Consider the following 19,077-nt stretch of genomic DNA (forward strand, 5'->3'; position numbering starts at 1 on the left):
ATGAACCTCGGGTCCTCCTACCTCCCTCTACACCAACCTGCCTCACCAAGCCTCAGTTTCCCCATCTATGAAATGGGGCCAATGCGGAGAAAGCTCTCTGGGTAAGGGTTCTCAGGTTGAGGTGGGATGGTTTTTAAATTTTCTTTTGGTTTGTAACCCACCTCTTACCCTGACCCTCTCCCCCCAAATGTTTAAGACTAATGCAGTGGACATCAGTAAACGTTTATATTTCTCAGTTGTCAGTATTGGACCATTTTTGCTTCATCTCCTAACTATACTTATCTATATATAAATCTAGCCAAACCATTTGAAAGGAAGTCACAGCAGCGGATATCCTGACATTTGTCCTGAAATTCTTCAGCCCACATCAGTTAAGACAGGGACAGTCTCCTATACAACCACAATATCATTTTTCACATCTAAGAAAATTAACAAAAATTCAATATCCAGGACAGACAGGAGGATCAAAGCCTGAACTCATGCCAGGTCCTTGGAGCAGATGGGTGACTGAGGCCAAAGATCGGGGGCAGGAGCACCCACTGCCCACCCTGAGGAGGCTGAGTTGCAGCCTGGTGTGTGTGTGTGTGTGTGTGTGTGTGTGTGTGTGTGTGTTTCTGTACAAGCTGAACCTCCAGAGAACAGAAGTGACCCTTTTCGCAGCGATCTGACCATCTGGCCTACAGCTGTGGCTTAGATATGAACTTCCTCAATTATTACCCCCAAATTATTCACATAACTTTACTTGTTATTTTATTTATTTTCCCCAGGATTCAATCAAAGTCCTTACCCTGCGTTTGGCTGTTTTGTCTCTTTACTCTAGAAGAGTCAGGGAGGGGAGACAGGTAATGGAGCCTGGGTTTGACAGACTAGAGGGCGGCCACTGTCCCCATCCCGCCGAGGAAAGACGGGAGCACAGGGCGGGAGGAACCAAGTCCCAGCCTGTAGGTGGTGTTGGGCGAGGGGACTTGCAGACCCGGGAGCGTTCGGGGGCGGAAGTCCCGCCCGCCGCGCGGATGATCCCGCCCCTTAGCAACAGGCCCAGCGTCCCTCCCTAGAGACGGGCCACTAGACCGCACTCTGCTCGTTGGAGCCGGTAAGTCGGTGGCCACCGAGGGGGATGGTTGGGCCAGCAGGGGCAGGGGCACCTCGATAAGGCACAGAAGGCGACTGGACGGGAAGGAGGACTCCCTTCCGGCCCAGGGTCCACATTCCTGTCTCTGACTGCGCATTCAGTTTCCTGAGCCTCGGCCAGGGGGAAAGGAGTGGGGGGGGGGGGGCACTTTTAAATAACCTTCCAGGTAAGCCCTGTACTTACTAGACTGACTTTTTGCCCTCCCCCCGCCCCACACGCGGAGAATGTAGCCACAACTCCCCGCCCTGTGGAAGGCCCCTGCAGGCAAGGAGCCTAAGTCCTTATCGGCCACACAGTCCGTCTCCTGATGCCAACTGCAGCCTTAGTCCTCCATGTCCCCATCTGCAAATCCTCAGAGCACCGCCGTCCCTATCTCACAGACTCGTTACAGACATCAGCTTTCTTTCCTTACTTTTCTCACTCATGAAGTCATTTGGCAGACACCTTTGAGGCACCTACTCTGTGCCAAGCCTGTGCCAGTCCTGTGCTAGGTGCTGAGGTTCCAGAGACCAACGTCACCCCCAAATTCCTGCATTTGCAGCTCTTAGGATCACCTGGCAGGGAGGATAGATGCGCACATACAATACAGGGAGGTGTTCGCTGGAGGGAAGAGCCTCAGACAGATGTGGGAGCACAGAGGGGCTCACGTTAGGTGAGTACTCCAAAAAGGCGGAGAGAACCCCACGCCTGTCGGGGTTATTGCCATCCACAGTAGTAGTGTTTGCCAGGTAGCCCCCACAAGGGAAGAGACTTCAAAAATCCTTTAAGCCACAGATCTATTAGATGACACCTTACACAGAACCTGGTATGTGAAACAGATACAGGGTCTTTGCTGAATCCAAGGTTGGATGGCTCTGAATTTCTTCTGCTTTGGCCCTCCTCCCCACAAGCACTCACCAAAGAACCTCAGGGCTCTTTGGTGCACAGTTTGAGAACCACTGTGGTGTTGCTTAGGGACATGGATCTTTGGGTCAGCCAGAAGTGAAGACCTCAGTTTCCCTTCTGGTTCTGTCAGTTCTTGGCTGTGTGTCCTTTGCAAGTTTCTTGACTTCTCTGGACCTTCATTTCCTTGTTTGTGGATTGGTGATGGTAGTAGTATGTGTCATGAGGATCAAACCCCCTTGTTCATTTGTGTCCATCCAGCCAGTGCCTGGTGGGTGGTTGGGTCACATGGGGTTGAATGTCACTGAATCCAACCTGAAGCTTCTTCTGACTCAAGCAATTAGGACTCCCAGGTGGTCTGACTGGGGAGAAAGAATGCCTCAGTTTAAATTCCACCTGTGCCTCTTGCTGGCTGGCTGAACTTGCACAGGTCCCTTAACCTCTCTGAGCCTCATTTGCCCTACCTCTGAGAAATGAGGATAGTCTCAGTTCTCACCTCAGAGGTTTGAACGAGATGTTGCACAAACTACATGTAAGCCCCTAATAGCATTCACCATTCCCACACACTGTGTCTGCTGGGGCCACCCCTGCCATCTTACTGGTCAGTTTCCTCATGTAAGAGGAGAGAGTGCCCAGAGTGAGCAGCAGAGGCTTGCTGGTAACCATGTACTCACCCTCTTACCAGCCTCACTCATTCCCACATAGAGGCAGCCATCACTGGTGGGGCTGATAGGAGACAGAGGTGGATCTGTGTATCTGTCACAGGTCCTGTGCACACCAGCAATGCACAGGTGCCTAGAGCTGGGGTGGGATGGGAAGGGAGCCGTGGATCTTTGTAAAGGGCTGAGAGATGGAGGAGAGACAGGATTCTGAGTTTGCAGCTTGCTGTCGTGCCTTCCTTCATGGAACATGTCTGTATGGATCCCCCACTGCCAGACTTCTTGGAGGGAATTGGCTCATGGGAGAAAAAATACCCCCAACACAGTCTCCTTTTGCCTCCAGTAACACTGTGCTTTCCTGGACATTTCTGCATCTGTCATCTTGGCTGAGCCTGATGACACACCAGCTCAGCAGCCCAACATATTCAAGCACATTTGAGAGCTGGGGAAACCAGGGAGTGGGATGCCCTCCTGTGGAGTGGGGACCCCGCCTCTCCAAGAACTGCCCTGTTTGGTGATTTTGTTCAAAGATGAGCAGACATCTTTGGGTTTGCAGCCATGATGGAGCTGAGCCCCAGTGGGTCCTCTGTCCGTTAGGGTGCTCTGGGAAGGGCTGGTGACTGTCAGATGGGTAGGCCAAACTCAACATTGTTTTTAGGGCCTGCCCCAGGAGGTGGCTGACTACCAGGGAATGGGTTCAGGGAGCCGAGTTCTAGTAGTACACTGGTTAGAAACTGGTCAGCCTCTGGGCTCAGAGTTTGGGCCTTCCTGCCAGAGCCCTATCTGGCCTTTCATGGGCCCTAAAGTGGTCTTGCCAACTCACCACCTCCTTCTTAGAAACGGACTCAGCACTTCAGGCTGCTTCAGCACTGCTGGGTAGCTTTGATCCAGACAGTCCTGGCTGCCCAGCCCGCCTTTCAGGTCAGTCCAGACAGGATTACCCTGCAGTGATCCAACAGGAAGCCTACACCAGCCAGGCATGCTTAAAATGGAGACAACAGGGCACGAAACATCCAGCCAACAGAGCGGCTTGTACCGTGAACTCCTGGCTGCTTTGTCACAGTGTGCAGGGGTTGGGAAATGGGATGGGGCCAGAGGAGAGGGTGATGCTTGGGTCAGGGTATTCTTTTGTTAAGATACCCTCTCTTTTTTATTAATTTATTTTTTTAAAGATTTGTTTGTTTGTTTATTTATTTATTTTTAATATAATTTATCGTCAAGTTGGCTAACATACCGTGTATATGGTGTGCTCTTCGTTTTGAGGGTAGATTCCCATGATTCATTGCTTACATACAACACCCAGTGCTCATCCCAACAGGTGCCCCCCTCAATGCCCATCACCCATTTTCTCCTCTTCCCCACCCCTCCCCCATCAACCCTCAGTTTGTTCTCTGTTTGCCTCCCTCCCTCTCTATTTGTAACAAGATACTCTCTCTTTTTAAATGACATTGTTATTGAGATAATTATAGACTCACTCCCTTTTTATTTTTGTACCTGCATTACATGAAAACCTCTTCATCACCATACCCTTGTCCAAATCTCTTATAACCCTGCCCTGACCAAGAATTTCCCCCAGTGATACGTTTTGAGGTAGCCAAAAGCAACAGCGGCTTGGCAAGGGCTTGCTCAGCCTGTAGTAAAAGTTCTGCAAACCCTTGTCCCTGGGATGGTGGATGTGTATGCAGCCCCGTGGTACATGTGCTGTTCCTGCTGGGGAGACGCAAGGGGATGCATTGCATGAGCTGAGCTGACCCTGAGAGCCAGGGCGGCTGAATACCCTTCTGTAACTGGCAGCGGGATCTGTGGGTCACGGGAAGGTCAGGATCCCTCCAGGGAGACCATTTAGTCCTCTGGTTCCTGGGTTATGGTGTGGGGCAGACACAGGTGGGGGAGGCAGCGCGTGGCCCAGCACCCCACAGTAGGGAGAGACAGGGCAGTTCAGTTGGGCTGGGGCACCAGGGTTGCCTCCTGCTGAAAGTCATTTTGGGGAAAACCAAACAGGGCCTTTCACTGAGTGAACTCTGGGCCACCCTCCTCGTCTCCTTTGGGAGTAACTAGGCCTTGCTGTCTAACATGGAGGAGAGGGGGTGAGCAGGTGTAGAAGGACGCACTGCAGTGGGGGCATCTGCAGAGCTTCCCTGACTCCCCTCACTCTGCCCCTGACTCTGGGGGCTCATTTCTCACATGCCACATCCAGGGAAGGCCCTGCTGTCTCCTGGTGGGACCTGCCTGGCACTGCATGTCTGTGTCTATCCAAATTAGGAGACCACTTCCTCCCTCTCCACCCTCTGTGTGGCAAGCCGTGGCCGTTTGCAGGATGCAGATGAGGCATCCCTGTGTCCCGGTGCCCCTGGGGGCTGAACAGAAGCCAGCAAGGGCCCAGTGATGCCAGTATCTTCTCCTAGGAGCGCCTCAAGAAGCAGCATGGAGCAGCCTAACAGAGAAGGCTACAGCCCAGGAAGGACCCCTCAGAGCGCAGAGTGCAGCAGTACTCCTGCGGGCCAAGAGTGTAACCTGAAGAGGACCCAGGCAGACCTAGAGTATAACCTGGGGAAGATGCTTCTGGGACCAGATTTTGGCTCCAAGGCTCTAAGCCCTGACCCCAATACCCTGCCTTTACCCCTGCCCCCACCCACGCTCTCAGTCTTGGGGCAGCCCCGGAAGTTGCCCCTGACAGGCACTGATAAGAAGTACCCCCTGATGAAGCAGCGTGGGTTCTACTCTGACATCCTCAGCCCTGGAAGCTTGGATCAAATGGGGGTGAGTGTGGTAGCTGTCCCCTACCAAGCCCAAACCCTCCTTGTGGGTTCCAGTCACCCTTCCTTCCTTGCTTCCTTCCACCCATCCATCTTGCCATCAGTCCATTTGTTCATTTATCCATCTAGCCATCTGTGTCTAATAATTTGTCCATCCATCCATCCACCCACCATCCACCCACCCATCCATCCTTCTGATCATCTGTCCATCTGTCCCTCCATCCATTTGCCCATTCATTCAACAATTCATTACTGAATATCTCTTATGTGACAGGCCCTGGACTGAGCACTGGTGACAGTGAGGACAAGACATCGGTGTCCCTATTGTCATGGGACAATGACTTTGGTGGGGGAATTGTCCCCCAGCTCTGACTGGGGAGGGGGTCCTTGGACAAAGTGGCATACTATGTGTTTACTGGGTGGCTGGGAGGAGGTGTGTTCCAGGCATGGGGAACAGAAGGTACAGAGGCTTGGGAACCCTGACAAGCTCCATGGCCTGTGTAGAGAAGGAGGAGAGAATGCGAGAGGACAGATGGAGGCTTGGGGTAGGGGGAGTATAGACAGGTGATGACCAGGGGAGAGTTCAAAGAGCCCCGTAGTCCTGGACAGCCTTAGGAAAGTTCTAACTAGGATAGGCCAAGAGGGTTAGGGCAAAGATCCATGGATCCCCACTATGCTGGGGGTGCCAGAGTCACCCTTGGTGGGGGAGACATGCACAGAGACACCTGCTGGACTTGTGGTCCCTCCATCTAGTGGCTCAGCTCCCAGACACAGCAGGAGTGTTCTTAGAGTGAGGAGGGAGCTGTGCAGGATCAGAAGGGGGTGAGGTCAGGGGTGTCCCAAGTGGCTGGAGCTTGTTGCCCACTATGGCCTCTGAATGAGGAATTGTGGAAACTCACTGTTCTGCCCCATTCCCGTGCCCTTGGGTGTTCCCTGGTGGGCTTGGGGGTGACACTTGGCCTTGTGGTCCCTCCCAGGTCCTGCCTGTCCCCAGGATGTTTATACCCCCTTAGAGCTCTGGGATTTGGTTTTAGGAAGTATGCCGTGGTCCCTGCATGAACCAAGATCTCCTGCGGCAGGCCGACCTTGACAAGTTTACTCCAAAAGGTCAGTGCCTAGAAGGGCAGGGTGGATGAGTGGGTGCCATTTAGAAGCAAGACCTCTGGTCTTAGATTGTTTCTTCTTGGCTCAGGATCTCAGTTTCCTCAGCTATAAAATGGGGGTAACAAGATATAAGGTGCTTTGCAAGGGCCAAGCTAACGGTTAGTGCTCAGTGAACCACACCTTATGTTCCTCTTAGCTGAGCTGTGACAAGGGCACCACAGTGGGTGGGGCTGCTGAGGGCCAGGGCATCAGTTCTCTGCCCAGGTGGGGACACTAGGGTTTTCACATGTATAAATTACCTTTTCTACCTCCCCTGGAACATGAGCTTGGAGAAGGCCAGGGCTGTGTCTGAGTTTTCCCTGCTGGGACCCCAGTGTCTAGAATAGGGCCTGGCATGGGAAAGTGCCCAGAAGATCTCTGCTGAATGAGGAGTCTCCTCCCAGGCTCTGCGCTGAGTCCTGTAAGGACTGGGGCAGGACTGCAGAGTGTGGGGCAGTCTCCGGTGGCAGAGGGGAGAATAGGGTGGCTCCAGGAGAAGCAGCAAGGTGGGTGGGGCCCTGAGTGAGGAATCAGGTGGGAGCCCTCCCACCTGGCTGGCAGACAGGATACCCGCTTCGATCAGGCTCAGAGGCCCCAGCTGTCTGCCTCTCCTCCCCAGCCCCAGGAGAGGCCTGGCTCCTTGCTGACACTGCCCAGATTAGTCCTCTCAGTGCCCACGGACCTCATGGGGTCTGTGAAGCCCCAGAAGTGGCTCAGGAAATATCACATGTATGTGCATTTGTGTGGTGAGCTGAGGATCCGGTCTATTGGGCTGTACCGTCTCACAGACATCTGTGGCCCAGAAAATGCTTACAGAGTACAGATCTAAGGGTTGTGGGGTGCTTCTACTATCCACAGTGGGGTGGGGTGGGGATGCTCGGCGGCTCTGCATCCCCATCCACATGAGGAAAAGCAAGACCAAAACACACCCTCTGGAGGCCCTTGTCCCTCCAGACTTGCCCTCCCTTGGGTGCCTGGTGCCAAATCTGGCTTCTTGTCTCCACTGCTAGCCACAGGCAAGCTCTGAGCTTCCCTTGCCCCAGGGCGCTCATACCCAGTACCTAGCGCTTTGTCTTGGGGTGTATTGGGCTCTGGCCTGAGCCCCTGACACTCCTGCCTGTGCCTCTGCCTGCAGTCAGAAGTTTTGAGATTCCTGAAGGCTTCGAGGAACATTTGGAACAGCAGCGCTTCGAGTCCACCACCCGGGTGCTCACCCAGACTGACTTCCCACTGCAGGCCTACGAGCCCAAGGTGCAGGTGCCTTTCCTGGTGCTGCCAGGCCAGTGCCCCCGAAAGATTGAGATTGAGAGGTATGGCCAGGTTGGCAGTGGGAGGGCCCATTCCTTTGGGGGGGCGGCATCCACCCAAGTCAAGGAGCGAGGGACAGCAGGCTACTAGGTGACCGTCTTCATGGCAGAGGTTACTAAAATGGGCCTGTGTGCAAATCTTGTAGCCCTTTGCTTTCTTTTTTGTTTTTGTTTTAAGTTTTATTTATTTATTTTGAGAGACACACAGAGAGACAATCCCAAGCAGGCTCCCTGCTGTCGGTGCAGAGGGCTTGAACTCACAAACCATGAGATCATGACCTGAGCTGAAATCAAGAGTCGGATGCTTAACTGACTGAGCCACCCAGGCGCCTCACCCTTTGGTTTCTTTATAGGAACAAACTACTTTCCTTGCTGTAGGATTGGGGAGGGTGGTATTTAGGTCAATGTAGTGGAACTACCAGACAGACACAGGGCAGCCGGGGCTCAAGACATCAGCCCCAGCTACCACACTACTTCCTTATGAATTCCAGAGGGGTGGGGGGCCCTGGAGGCATCCCTGGGCCACACTCCTATCCACCACGACCCTGTGGACCCTTGCTGGCATCCATGAAGCCATCTCAGATGAGCTGAGCTGTCATGAGATTCCCTTGTCCCCCCTCGGCCAGGAGGAAGCGGCTGTACCTGAGTCTGGACATCGAGCAGTTACTGGCTCATGAGGGCATCGACTCTGACAAGCTCATGCCCAGGCACCCAGACCCCCACCACCCCCAGACCATTGAGCAGGGCCATGACCCGCTCTTTCCCATCTACCTCCCACTGAAGGTGAGCCTAGTTTCCATAGCAAGCTGATGGTCAGCAGTGGGGGGAAGGGTGGGTGGGAGGGGTACAGGACCCCGGCCGAGAGATCAGACCCGAAAGGGGATCTGTGGGAATCATAAGCACTCACTCATCAAGCATAATTGGACCTTCCGGCCAGGGGTTTTGATCATCCTAGGCTGGGACAGAAGGGGCCCCAGAACCCCTGAGATGCTGACTCTGCTTTTTGCTTGGGAGCCTGGGGAACCTGTGTATGCAATCTCTGTCCCCCCAGCTCCCAACCTTGAGGCACCAGAAGCAGCCCAGTTGGACTGTGGAGTAGTATATGGAGCTCCCTGACCACTGCTCCTGGACTCACTGAGATGGGGGGAACTGAGGTGGAGGAGGGCCTCATTGTAGCTCCTTTGGGATGCCGATGGGGAAACTGGGTCCGAGGAGGAGAAAGAGGGAGCATAGCCTGCTCTAGCTTTAACTAGCCTCCCTGCCCTTCCTCTCCCTGACCCTGAGTATGTCTTGCTTGGCAGTCCCTGTGGGGAGGCAGAGCTGAATCCACATCACCCTACTAAGGGTGGCCTCCTGACTACCCTGAATCTCCTTCATTTCTGCATGTAGGTGGAATGCTCAGAAAAATCCAAGGTCCACCTCTTCCCTTGGGCCTGAGCTGGATGATCCTTGGGCAGTGGGAGAGAGAGCTCATATCCTGCTCTGAGTCCCCAAATACCCCTCTGCTTGCATCAGGGTTGCCCGGTTGGGTGGGGATCCAGGGTTTCACAGAGCCAGACCCCACAGGCCCCTGTGAATAGTGGGGGAGACATTCAGCCCCATGGCCCTCAGTCTGTAGCTTCTGCATCTGAAGAAGACTTACTTAGGCACCCTCATCTTCTGCCACACCCAACCCATTTGGCTCCTCTAGGGGAGAGCTGCCTCCTCCTAACCTCTGCCCATTTCTTCCAGGTATTTGACAATGAGGAGTTTGATTGCCGGACTCCCAGTGAATGGATCAACATGGGCTTGGAACCAGGGTCTCAGGACAGGAAACCTGTCCCTGGAAAAGCGCTCCTGCCCACTGATGACATCCTAGGTCATGGTGAGCAGGGCTGGCATGGGTGGGGGGCAGGATCCTGGTCTGTACCATCCCTGTCTGGCAAGCAGCCCAACCATTGACTTCTGGGCTGCCCTAGGGGCTGGCAGCTGTGGGAGGGGAGGGCTCCCACCTTTTGAGGCCTCCCAGCTGGGATACAGACTAAGGGACTGGCCATATAGAGTCAAAAAATACAAGGACCAGGGATGACATTGTGGGAGGGTTGGGGAAGGGACTGCTGGATAGTGTCTAGTGTTTAAAAAAATCTTTGATTTATTGGTAATAAAAAATATGCAAGCTTGTTGGAAATGTTCAAATGTGTACAAGGGGCACAATTCAAGCCTTCCTTCCTGCCACCTAGAAATCACCATTGCTCTAGCTTTACCTATGGCCTCTCAACTTGCACCTCTGCATGGACAACACACATTCTCATGCTTACACACCTGCTTGCAAACACACATTCACAAGCACACTTACCATCATACTCACACACCATCCCCCACATCACACACGTTTTCACCACACATACTCACACACCTCCCATCACCCATTCACAGCCACTATCTCTTCCCGCCCCCAACACACATACCTGCACTGATGTCCCACAGATGAGCTGTATCTCTGCTTTGTCTGTGTCTGTCCCTCCTTTGGCCCCACATCTGCCCTGGGGCTGTGTTTGCTGCTGTAGGGAACTAAGCCAGGTTGACCTTCCTTGCCTGCCTCAGAGTGAGCATCTGAGGAAGATCTGGGTTATGAAGTTGGTGGTTGGAGTTGGCTGCCCCTCTGTGCAGGGCTGAGGGCTGCTCTGTTCCCTGCCCCGTGGTGGACATGCCGCTTTGGGACGGGGAGTGCCCCCCCACCCCCCATGGACTCTGCCCAGGATTGAAAGCCATGCTGGTTGGTTTTAAGACTTCTCAGCCTCCAGGGGGCCCCACAGTAAGTCCATTGAGCAGGCTGTAAGTTTATGTTTTGATTTAAAAACATGTTAATGCTGGAATCAATTTCTCTGAACTAGACAAGAAGCCCAGAATGTTCCCTTTACTTTGGACTTAATTACAAAAATAATTTAACTCAATTGTTCCCAGATCTCCAATTCCTGGCAATAAAACCAGAAGGTGGGGGGGGGGGGCTGCATTAACCTTAAATGTGCCAAGTACCAGCCTCCCGGAAGTGCTTCTGTTTGCCCTCCTTCATGTGGGCCCTGGCCTTGGGCAGTGGCACTGGTGGGAGGGGGGCTGGCAGGGAGCATTTCTGCCAGAGACCTCTGGTTTTCTGCTGGTGCCTTCTTGTGACATCATCTTCTCTAAGTTGAGCCAAGACAGGTCAGCATTTTCCAAAGAGCATTTTCCAAAGAGAAGCATATAGCATCCAGCCAGCACGTTAGCAATTCCTTGGAGTTCCAGCTGTTCTTCCTCAACCCAGGCTGTAGAACCCATCAGCTTATTTTAAGGCACTTCTGCCTTAAAAAGTGTGAGGAGGCTGACCAGAACCAGGACTGGATGCATACATAGTATGACTTCAGGCTCTGTGAGGGACACAAATGGGCTAACAAGTCAGAGGGTGCCTGGGGCAAAGGCACTCTTTGAGGCAGAGATGCTTCCCGGAGGGGAAGCCATTTGAGCAAGGAACAAACCATCAATGAGGTGACCTGAGCAAAGATGGTTCCAGTCAGAAAGCATAGCCAATGCAAAGTCCCTGAGGCAGGAGTAAGCTCCAAAGTCACAGGAATAGCCAGACATGCAGTATGGCTGGAGAAAGAAAAGGGTAGGTGGTGGCAGGAGATGAGCTGGAGAAGCAGTGCAAAGGCTTGCAGTCCAGGAAGTGAGTGGAAGGCCCATCCTGACCAACAGGCCCTGAGGCCCATTTTGGGGCCACTGCAGGGCAGCAATCTTTTACCTTGACCTGACCTGTCCTGATATAAGGGGCCTAAGGGTTCAACTGCCACATGCAGCCCATGGGAAGGGGTTTACTCTGGTCTTGGTCACTTTGAAGGGGTCCAGTTCAGACATGATGAGCTTCACAACTACATCCTCACCAGGTCTCTGTGTGCCTGGGGCTTTCCTGCCTCCCGTTCTAGTTCTGCTGGCCTGTGTCTCTGTCTATCCTGATGGGGTCATGCAGAGCACAGAGACAGAGGGGTGTGGTCCTTCTGGCTCCCCCTGCCACCAGGGGTTCCCCAGAGGCCAGCTCAGCTGGAAGGAAGCAGGATCGCTGCTTTGCTGGAGCTAGAAGGGGTCATCTTGGTGGGAGGGAGGCCAGACCAGTAGCCACTGAGACTCGTCCCCAGCGCCTGCTGCCCACACAGAGTCCCCTACCCACCCTACAGCAGAGAGCACTGGTGGGTTCCCCTCCTGTTTCAGAGGACCCCAAAAGTCGGAAGCTGAAGTATGAATGGTGCGATGTCGGTGTCCTGGACTATGACAAGGAGAAGAAGCTGTACCTGGTACACAAGACAGATGAGAATGGCTTGGTGCGAGATGAGACAGGGAAGCCCATTCTGAATGGAGGGGTCACCGCTGAAGGTACAGGCTCTCTGCCCCACCCCATGCAGACCCCCCACTCAGGACCATGACTGAGGCCACCCCCCCACCCATGGCACAGCCACATCAGGCCTGAATTCTTCCTTGCTCTGTATGTCCTGTGGCTGTCTGTCCCCTGGCCAGTGAAAACCAGAGGACCCATCATTCAGAGAGAGACCCCAGGAAGGGCAAATGGCCATTATTGGGTATGCCTGCCCTGAGCAGCTGACGGTACCACTTGAAACATGATGCAGAGAAGGCATCCAAGGCCCATCAGTTAGTGATGTTTACCTTGAGTGTGGCAGCGAGGAGTGGGCACTTCAGCAGCCGCCCCTGTGTGACTGTTTGTCTGTGCACAGATCTTTATGGTTTACAAAGCACTTTCACATCCATCCATGGCCAACTGTGAGGTGGGCAGGGAGAGGAGTGTTGTCATACCCATTCTGCAGATGTGACAGGGTGTCAGAAGAGAGAACCCACTTGTGCAGGGCCACCATGCATCAGTAGCAGAGTCAGGCTAGAACCCAGTGTTCCAGCCTAGAGAGTCTGACTGTGTTGTGTGTTCCCTTTTCTCTCCCACCTGGCCCCAGGAAAGCACCCCCTCCTCGCCTGCCAGTACTGGGTGCCTCGGATCCAGCTTCTCTTCCGCGCTGAGGACCCACGCATATTCACGCAGCGTGTGGTCCAGGCCAACGCCCTGCGCAAGAACACAGAGGCTCTGCTGCTATACAATCTGTACGTGGACTGCATGCCCTCTGAAGGCCACCAGCTCATCAATGAGCAGAGCCTGAGCAAGATCAAGCAGTGGGCCATGAGCACACCCCGGATGCGCAAAGGGCCCTCGTGAGTCTCCACCAGACCCTTCGTTATGCCCACTTCCTCCAGGAGCCCAGGGGGCAATGCTCCCTCCGTGCTCACCTGTGGGCCACGTTGCCCACTGCACTGTGGAATTCTTGGCCCCAAGTCATGTCTTTTTCATCTCCAGATCTCTCATTATCAGTATCAACTCATAGATTCTTATTCAAAGGGACAGAACCTGTTACTACTATTTTTTTATTTTGGTGCCCAAATTGTCCCAGATTTGGCCAGAGAGAGCCTCCTCAAGCTGATATATTCCTATCGTTCTTTGAGTGTGTCTTTAATTTGGGGCATAGCAAGAAGTGCTGGGCTCATCTTGTACTTCTCCAGACCCAGCCCTGAAATCAGCTATTTCTCCAAGAACCCCTGGTTCCTTTCAGTGGGGGAGTTTAGAAACCAAGATCTGGGTGTTAGATATGCTCATTGCTACTGGGAAATCATTGCTGTGAGGCTCTTAGGCCAGACAAATCTGGGAAATATATATATTATTATACTATGTTATACTATTATTATATTACATTGCATTAAATTGCATATTACACCCCCCCCACACACACACCCATGTCTAATTCTTTCTGTCTGTTAAAAACCATGGATTCCTAATGATACCTTCAAATTGACCCCAACACCACATGGCTCACTCTCACTTATACATATTTCTTACTTCTTTCTCCAGAAGAAAACTAGCTCCCATTGTTCATAGTATATTTATTTGCTCAGTCCTAGAATATACAGAAAGTAATTTCAAACTGCTAATTCATACTCTTTGGAAGAAAAACCTTACTAAGTAGACTTTGATACAGTGTTCTTTGTCTCTTTACCCTGGGGGCATTTAGTATTAATGTCGCTATATTCAAGCGACTTGGTTTAGTTCTCCACCCCCTTCAGTGGGATATGTTTATTTGATGAAATACAATGTGGTGGTGGTCCATTTGTTTTATGTATATAATGTATATATTCTATGTATCTGTTTCTCTCACTGATATGTAGTATTCATAAAGGTATCCTCGGATCTGTCACTCTTCACCCCCATTCATTCTATCCTAGCCACATCTTCCCCTGTCCACCCTGTCCCCACCACATGCCCATAGTTAACCAGTAGCACTAGCTTCTGGCTTATCCTTTCTGCATTTCTTCTTGTACAAATGAGCATGTATATTTTCTTTTTTTTTTTTAATTTTTTTTAACGTTTATTTATTTTTGAGACAGAGAGAGATAGAGCATGAACGGGGGAGGGGCAGAGAGAGAGGGAGACACAGAATCGGAAGCAGGCTCCAGGCTCTGAGCCATCAGTCCAGAGCCCAACGCGGGGCTCGAACTCACGGACCGTGAGATTGTGACCTGAGGTGAAGTCGGACGCTTAACCGACTGAGCCACCCAGGCGCCCCCAAACATGTATATTTTCTTATACGCCATTCCTTCTTACTTGAAGGGCAGTACACTATAGATATCCTTTTGTCCTTTGCCTTTCTCACTTACATACATCCTGGACATCAATCCCTATTAGTTCACTGAGATTTCCTTCATCCCTTTTTTATGGCTACATAGTAGTCTATTGTGTGAATGTGCCCTGTACCATCATTCACTCAACCATTCTCTAATATATAGGCATTTAGGTCATTTCTGACCATTTGCGATTACAAACAGTACTGCAGTGAAAAACCCTGTGCATTTATATGTTCATATTGTCCCGGGGATAGCTTCAGGGTAAATTGCGAGAAGCAGGATTGCTAGGTCAAAAGATAAGAGCAGATGTAGTTTTTCAGCTGTTGCCAAATTTCCCTCCGCAAGCGTTGTGCCATCTCGCTTACCTGCCAGCAGTGTGTGAGCGCCATTCCCCCCACAGCCTTGCCAAGAGTCTGTTGTCATGCTGTGTGATTTTCTGCCAGTCTGGAAGATAAGTAAGGTAAATCAGTCTGAAGTGTTATATGTGAGGCCATACGTGTTTTCCATCTTTTCATGTGATTAAGGGCACCTTTTACATATTTTTGTGACTCGTCTATTCATGTCTTTTGCCCATTTTTTTCTCTCAGGCTTTTGGGCTTTTTCCTCCCTCTGATTTTGAGTTCTTTCTATATTAGGGATATCCTTCATCTGTGATGTATGTTGTAAATATTTTCTCCTGGTTTGTCAGTTGTATTTTGACTTTGCTTGTGGTAATTTTTGTAATATAACTTGTAAAATATTTATCTAATCAATGTTGTTAATCATCTCTTCTATTACATCTGGATTTTGAGTCACAGTTAGATGGCCTTTCCCCACCGTGAGGGTTTCTTCTAGTACTTGCATGGTTTCATATCCTTGTTCCATCCTTATTTTTTAATGTTTATTTATTTATTTTTGAGAGAGAGAGAGAGAGAGAGTGCATGTGAACAATAGTGGGGGAGGGGCAGAGAGAGAGAGAGAAAGAGAGAGAGAGAGAGAGAGAGAGAGAGAGAAAATCCCAAGCAAGCTCCAAGCTTTCAGCCCAGAGCTGCTACAGAGCTCTGTCTCATGAATGTGAAATCATGACCTGAGCCAAAATCAAGAGTTGAACTCTTAGCCAACTGAGCCACCCAGGAGCCCATCCTTATGTATGGTATGTGGTATGGATCCAATTTTATCTTTTTCTAAATGACCAGCATTTATTAAGTGGTTTATTAAACACCCATCCGCATTTATTAAAACCTCCATCTGTGTCCCAGCGATTCAAGATGCTACCTTTTTCATACAGTAATTTTCAGATGCAGTCAGGTCTATTTTTGGACTTTCTGCTCTCTTCCACTGTCCCATTTGTCTATTTGTGCAGTTGGACTGTGGTTTAATTATGGATGTTTTACAGTATTTTTTAATGTCTTGTAGGACCAGCCCCCACTTTTGTAGCTTTGCCCTTTCAGTGTTTTCTTGGCTATTCTGGCATGTTTTATTTGTTTGTTTTAACTGGTTATTTCTTAAAACTATGGCAAAATAGACATAATGTAAAAATTACCATTTTAACCATTTTTAAGTGTGCAGATCAGTGGAATTAAGTGCATTCACATTGTTGTGCAACTATCACCACCATCCATCCACAGAACTTTGCGAAACTCTGTACTCGTTAAACAGTAACTCCCTATTCCCGTTGCCCTCCAGTCCCTGGCAACCACCGTTCTACCTTCTGTCTCTGTGAATCGTACAGGATTTGACCTTTTGTATCTGGCTTATTTCACTGAGCACAGTGTCTTCTCGGTTCATCGCGTTGTAGTGTGCGTCGGAATCTCTTTCCATTCAAAGGAAAAAAATTCCTTTTAATGTTCCATTGTATGCACGTACTGCATGTTAGGTATCCTTTCATCTGTTGATGGGCACTTGGGCTGCTTCCACCTTTTGGTTCTTGTGCATAATGCGAGTATAGGTGTACAAATCTCTCCTTGTGTCCCTACCTTCAGTTCTTGTGGGTGTATGCCCAGAAGTGGACTAGCTATCCATATGATAATTCTATTTGTTGCTGTCGTTTAGTTGTTATTTCGTAATCGTAATGTTAACTCTGCAATCTAACTAGATTTGAAGGGGGGTAAGGAAAACACGGAACCAAAGAGCTGCAGTGAGAGCACTGATTATAGGCTATTATGAGCATATGGGAGAAGGAACAGTCTTGTAGTTAAGAGAAAGCACACGTCAAATTTATTAGGGTTGTCCACACTTGGCAATGGTGAGCTTCTTGCCGGTCTTGCCATCCCTGGGCCCAAAGCACTCCTTGGTTTCCATGGTATTTATGCCCTCTCTCACCTTGCCAAAGGTCACATTCTTGTTGCCACCCAAACATTCAGTCTTGGTAGTGTGAATGAAAAACTGGGAACTGTTTGTGTTGGGTCCAGCAATTGCCGTAGATGAGACACCAGGATCTGTGTGCTTCAGGATGAAATTCTCATCATCAGGTTTCTCCCTCTAGATGGACTCGCTATCAGTGCTGTTATGACATGTGAAGCCACCACCCTGGCGTATAAACCCTGGAATAATTCTGTGAAAGCAGGAACCTTTATAAGCAAATCCATTTTGCTCCAGTCCTCAGAGCACAAAAGTTTTGGGCTATATTTGGAACTTTGCAAATGGCTCAAAGGATACGTGGCCCAAGGGCTCATGGTTGATGGCAAATGTCAAAGACCATCATGGAGTTGACCGTGACGGGGTGGCACAGGGCAGCTCTTGGTGGCGTCAGCAGTATTTGCAAAGCCCTATTTTTAATTTTTGGGACACCATCATCCAGCTGCCTTAGCAGCTGCACTGTTTTATATTCTCACCAGCAGGGCACAAAAGTTCGAATTTCTTCACATCCTCACCCAACGTTTCTTTTCTTGTTGTTTTCTCTGTATAATAGTCATCCAAATGGATGTGAAGTGGTATTCCATTTTGGTTTTAATTTGCATTTCTCTAACAATTAGTGATGTTGGCATCTTTTCATGTGTTTATTGGCCATTTGTAGATCCTTCTTTGGAGAAATGTCTATTAACAATCTTTGCCCATATCTGAATCTAGTTGTTTGGTTTTTGTTGTTGAGTGTTATGAGTTGTCTATATATTCTGGATACCAATCCCTTATCAGATATGTGATACTTTCTCCCATTTCATGGTTTGCCTTTTTATTCTGTCGATCGTGTCCTTTATGTTACCAGGACACAAGGCTTTTCATTTTGATGAATTCTGATTCGTCTTTTTTTCTTTTGTTCCCTTTGTCATAGCCAGGAGATCATTGCCAAGTCCAGTATCATGAAGCTTTTCCCGATGTGTTCTAAGAGTTTTATAGTTTTAGCTCTTACATTAGAGTTTTGATCCATTTTGAGTTAATTTTTGTATATGGTATTACATAAGAGTCCAACTTTCTTCTTTTGCATGTGGATATCCAGTTTTCTCAGCACAATGTGTGGAAAAGACTGTTCTTTCCCCCATTAAATGGTCTTGTCACCTCTGTAAAAAATCATTTGACCCATATATATTCCAGAAGTTATTTCAGAACTATTTATTCTATTCCTTTGGTCTATATGTCTTTATGCCAGCAGTATACTGTTTTGATTACTGCAGCTTTACAGTAAGTTTTGAAATCAGGAAGTGTGAGTCTTCCCACTTTGTTCTTTTTTAAGATCGTTTGGCTATTTGGGTCCCTTGAGATTCCATATGAATTTTAGGATGGATTTTTCTATTTTTGCAAAAAATGTTGTTGGGATTTTGATCGGAATTTGCATGCTTATTTTCCCATGAGCCTTGTATCAAATCCTCTAGGTCCAGTTTAGAAACACTTAGTATTTTTGATGGGGTTTCATTATATTCTTGAACTGTCCTATCCAAGAACAAAGAATGTTCATTCATTTGTTCAAGACTACTTTTGGGAGCACCTGGGTGGCTCAGTTGGTTGAGTGTCTGACTCTTGATTTCAGATCAGGTCATGATATCAGCATTGTGGGATCAAGCCCTGTGTCGGGCTCTACGCTGAGTGTGGAGACTGTTTAAGATTCTCTCTCTCCCTCCAACCCTCTCCCACACTCATGCGCATGCTCTCTCTCTCAAAAAAAAAAAAAAAAGACTACTTTTGTGTCTTTCAGGAATGCTTTACATTTTTCTCATATAGGTTTTGCATATTTCTTATTATTTTGTCTTCTTTGTTGCTATTATAAATGGGATTTTCTCTACTATTGCTCCTACTGATTTTTGTATGCTAATTTTATATCCTATTACAAACAATCCTTACTGAATTGTTTGAATGTGTTTTATTATTGATTCTCCAGGGTTTTCTTATATTTTTCTTTTTTTTTTAAGTTTGCTTATTTATTTTCAGAAAGATAGAGACAGCACGAGCAGAGGAGGGGCAGAGAGAGAGGGAGACAGAGAATCCCAAGCAAGTTCCGCACTGTCAGCGAAGAGCCCAACATGGGGCTTGAACTCAGGGCCTGAACTCACAAAACTGTGAGATCATGACCTGAACTGAAATCAAGAGTTGGGCATTTAACTGGC

General features: G+C 49.5%; 1 protein-coding gene across 1 annotated transcript in view; it reads left to right on the plus strand.

Moving 5' to 3' along the window:
• The first annotated feature begins 985 nt into the window (after positions 1-985).
• Positions 986-19,077, plus strand: part of DNAH1 (dynein axonemal heavy chain 1) — a 76,264-nt gene continuing 58,172 nt past the window's right edge. Inside the window, exons 1-8 of the mRNA XM_043587516.1 lie at positions 986-1,093; positions 5,079-5,433; positions 6,464-6,536; positions 7,708-7,882; positions 8,506-8,662; positions 9,611-9,743; positions 12,098-12,259; positions 12,847-13,099. Coding sequence (XP_043443451.1) covers positions 5,098-5,433; positions 6,464-6,536; positions 7,708-7,882; positions 8,506-8,662; positions 9,611-9,743; positions 12,098-12,259; positions 12,847-13,099 — 1,289 coding nt within the window. The 5' untranslated portion in view covers positions 986-1,093; positions 5,079-5,097. The remainder of the gene's footprint in view (positions 1,094-5,078; positions 5,434-6,463; positions 6,537-7,707; positions 7,883-8,505; positions 8,663-9,610; positions 9,744-12,097; positions 12,260-12,846; positions 13,100-19,077) is intronic.

This window comes from Prionailurus bengalensis, chromosome A2 (genome assembly GCF_016509475.1).
Source record: "Prionailurus bengalensis isolate Pbe53 chromosome A2, Fcat_Pben_1.1_paternal_pri, whole genome shotgun sequence".
NCBI classification, from domain to species: Eukaryota; Metazoa; Chordata; class Mammalia; order Carnivora; family Felidae; genus Prionailurus; species Prionailurus bengalensis.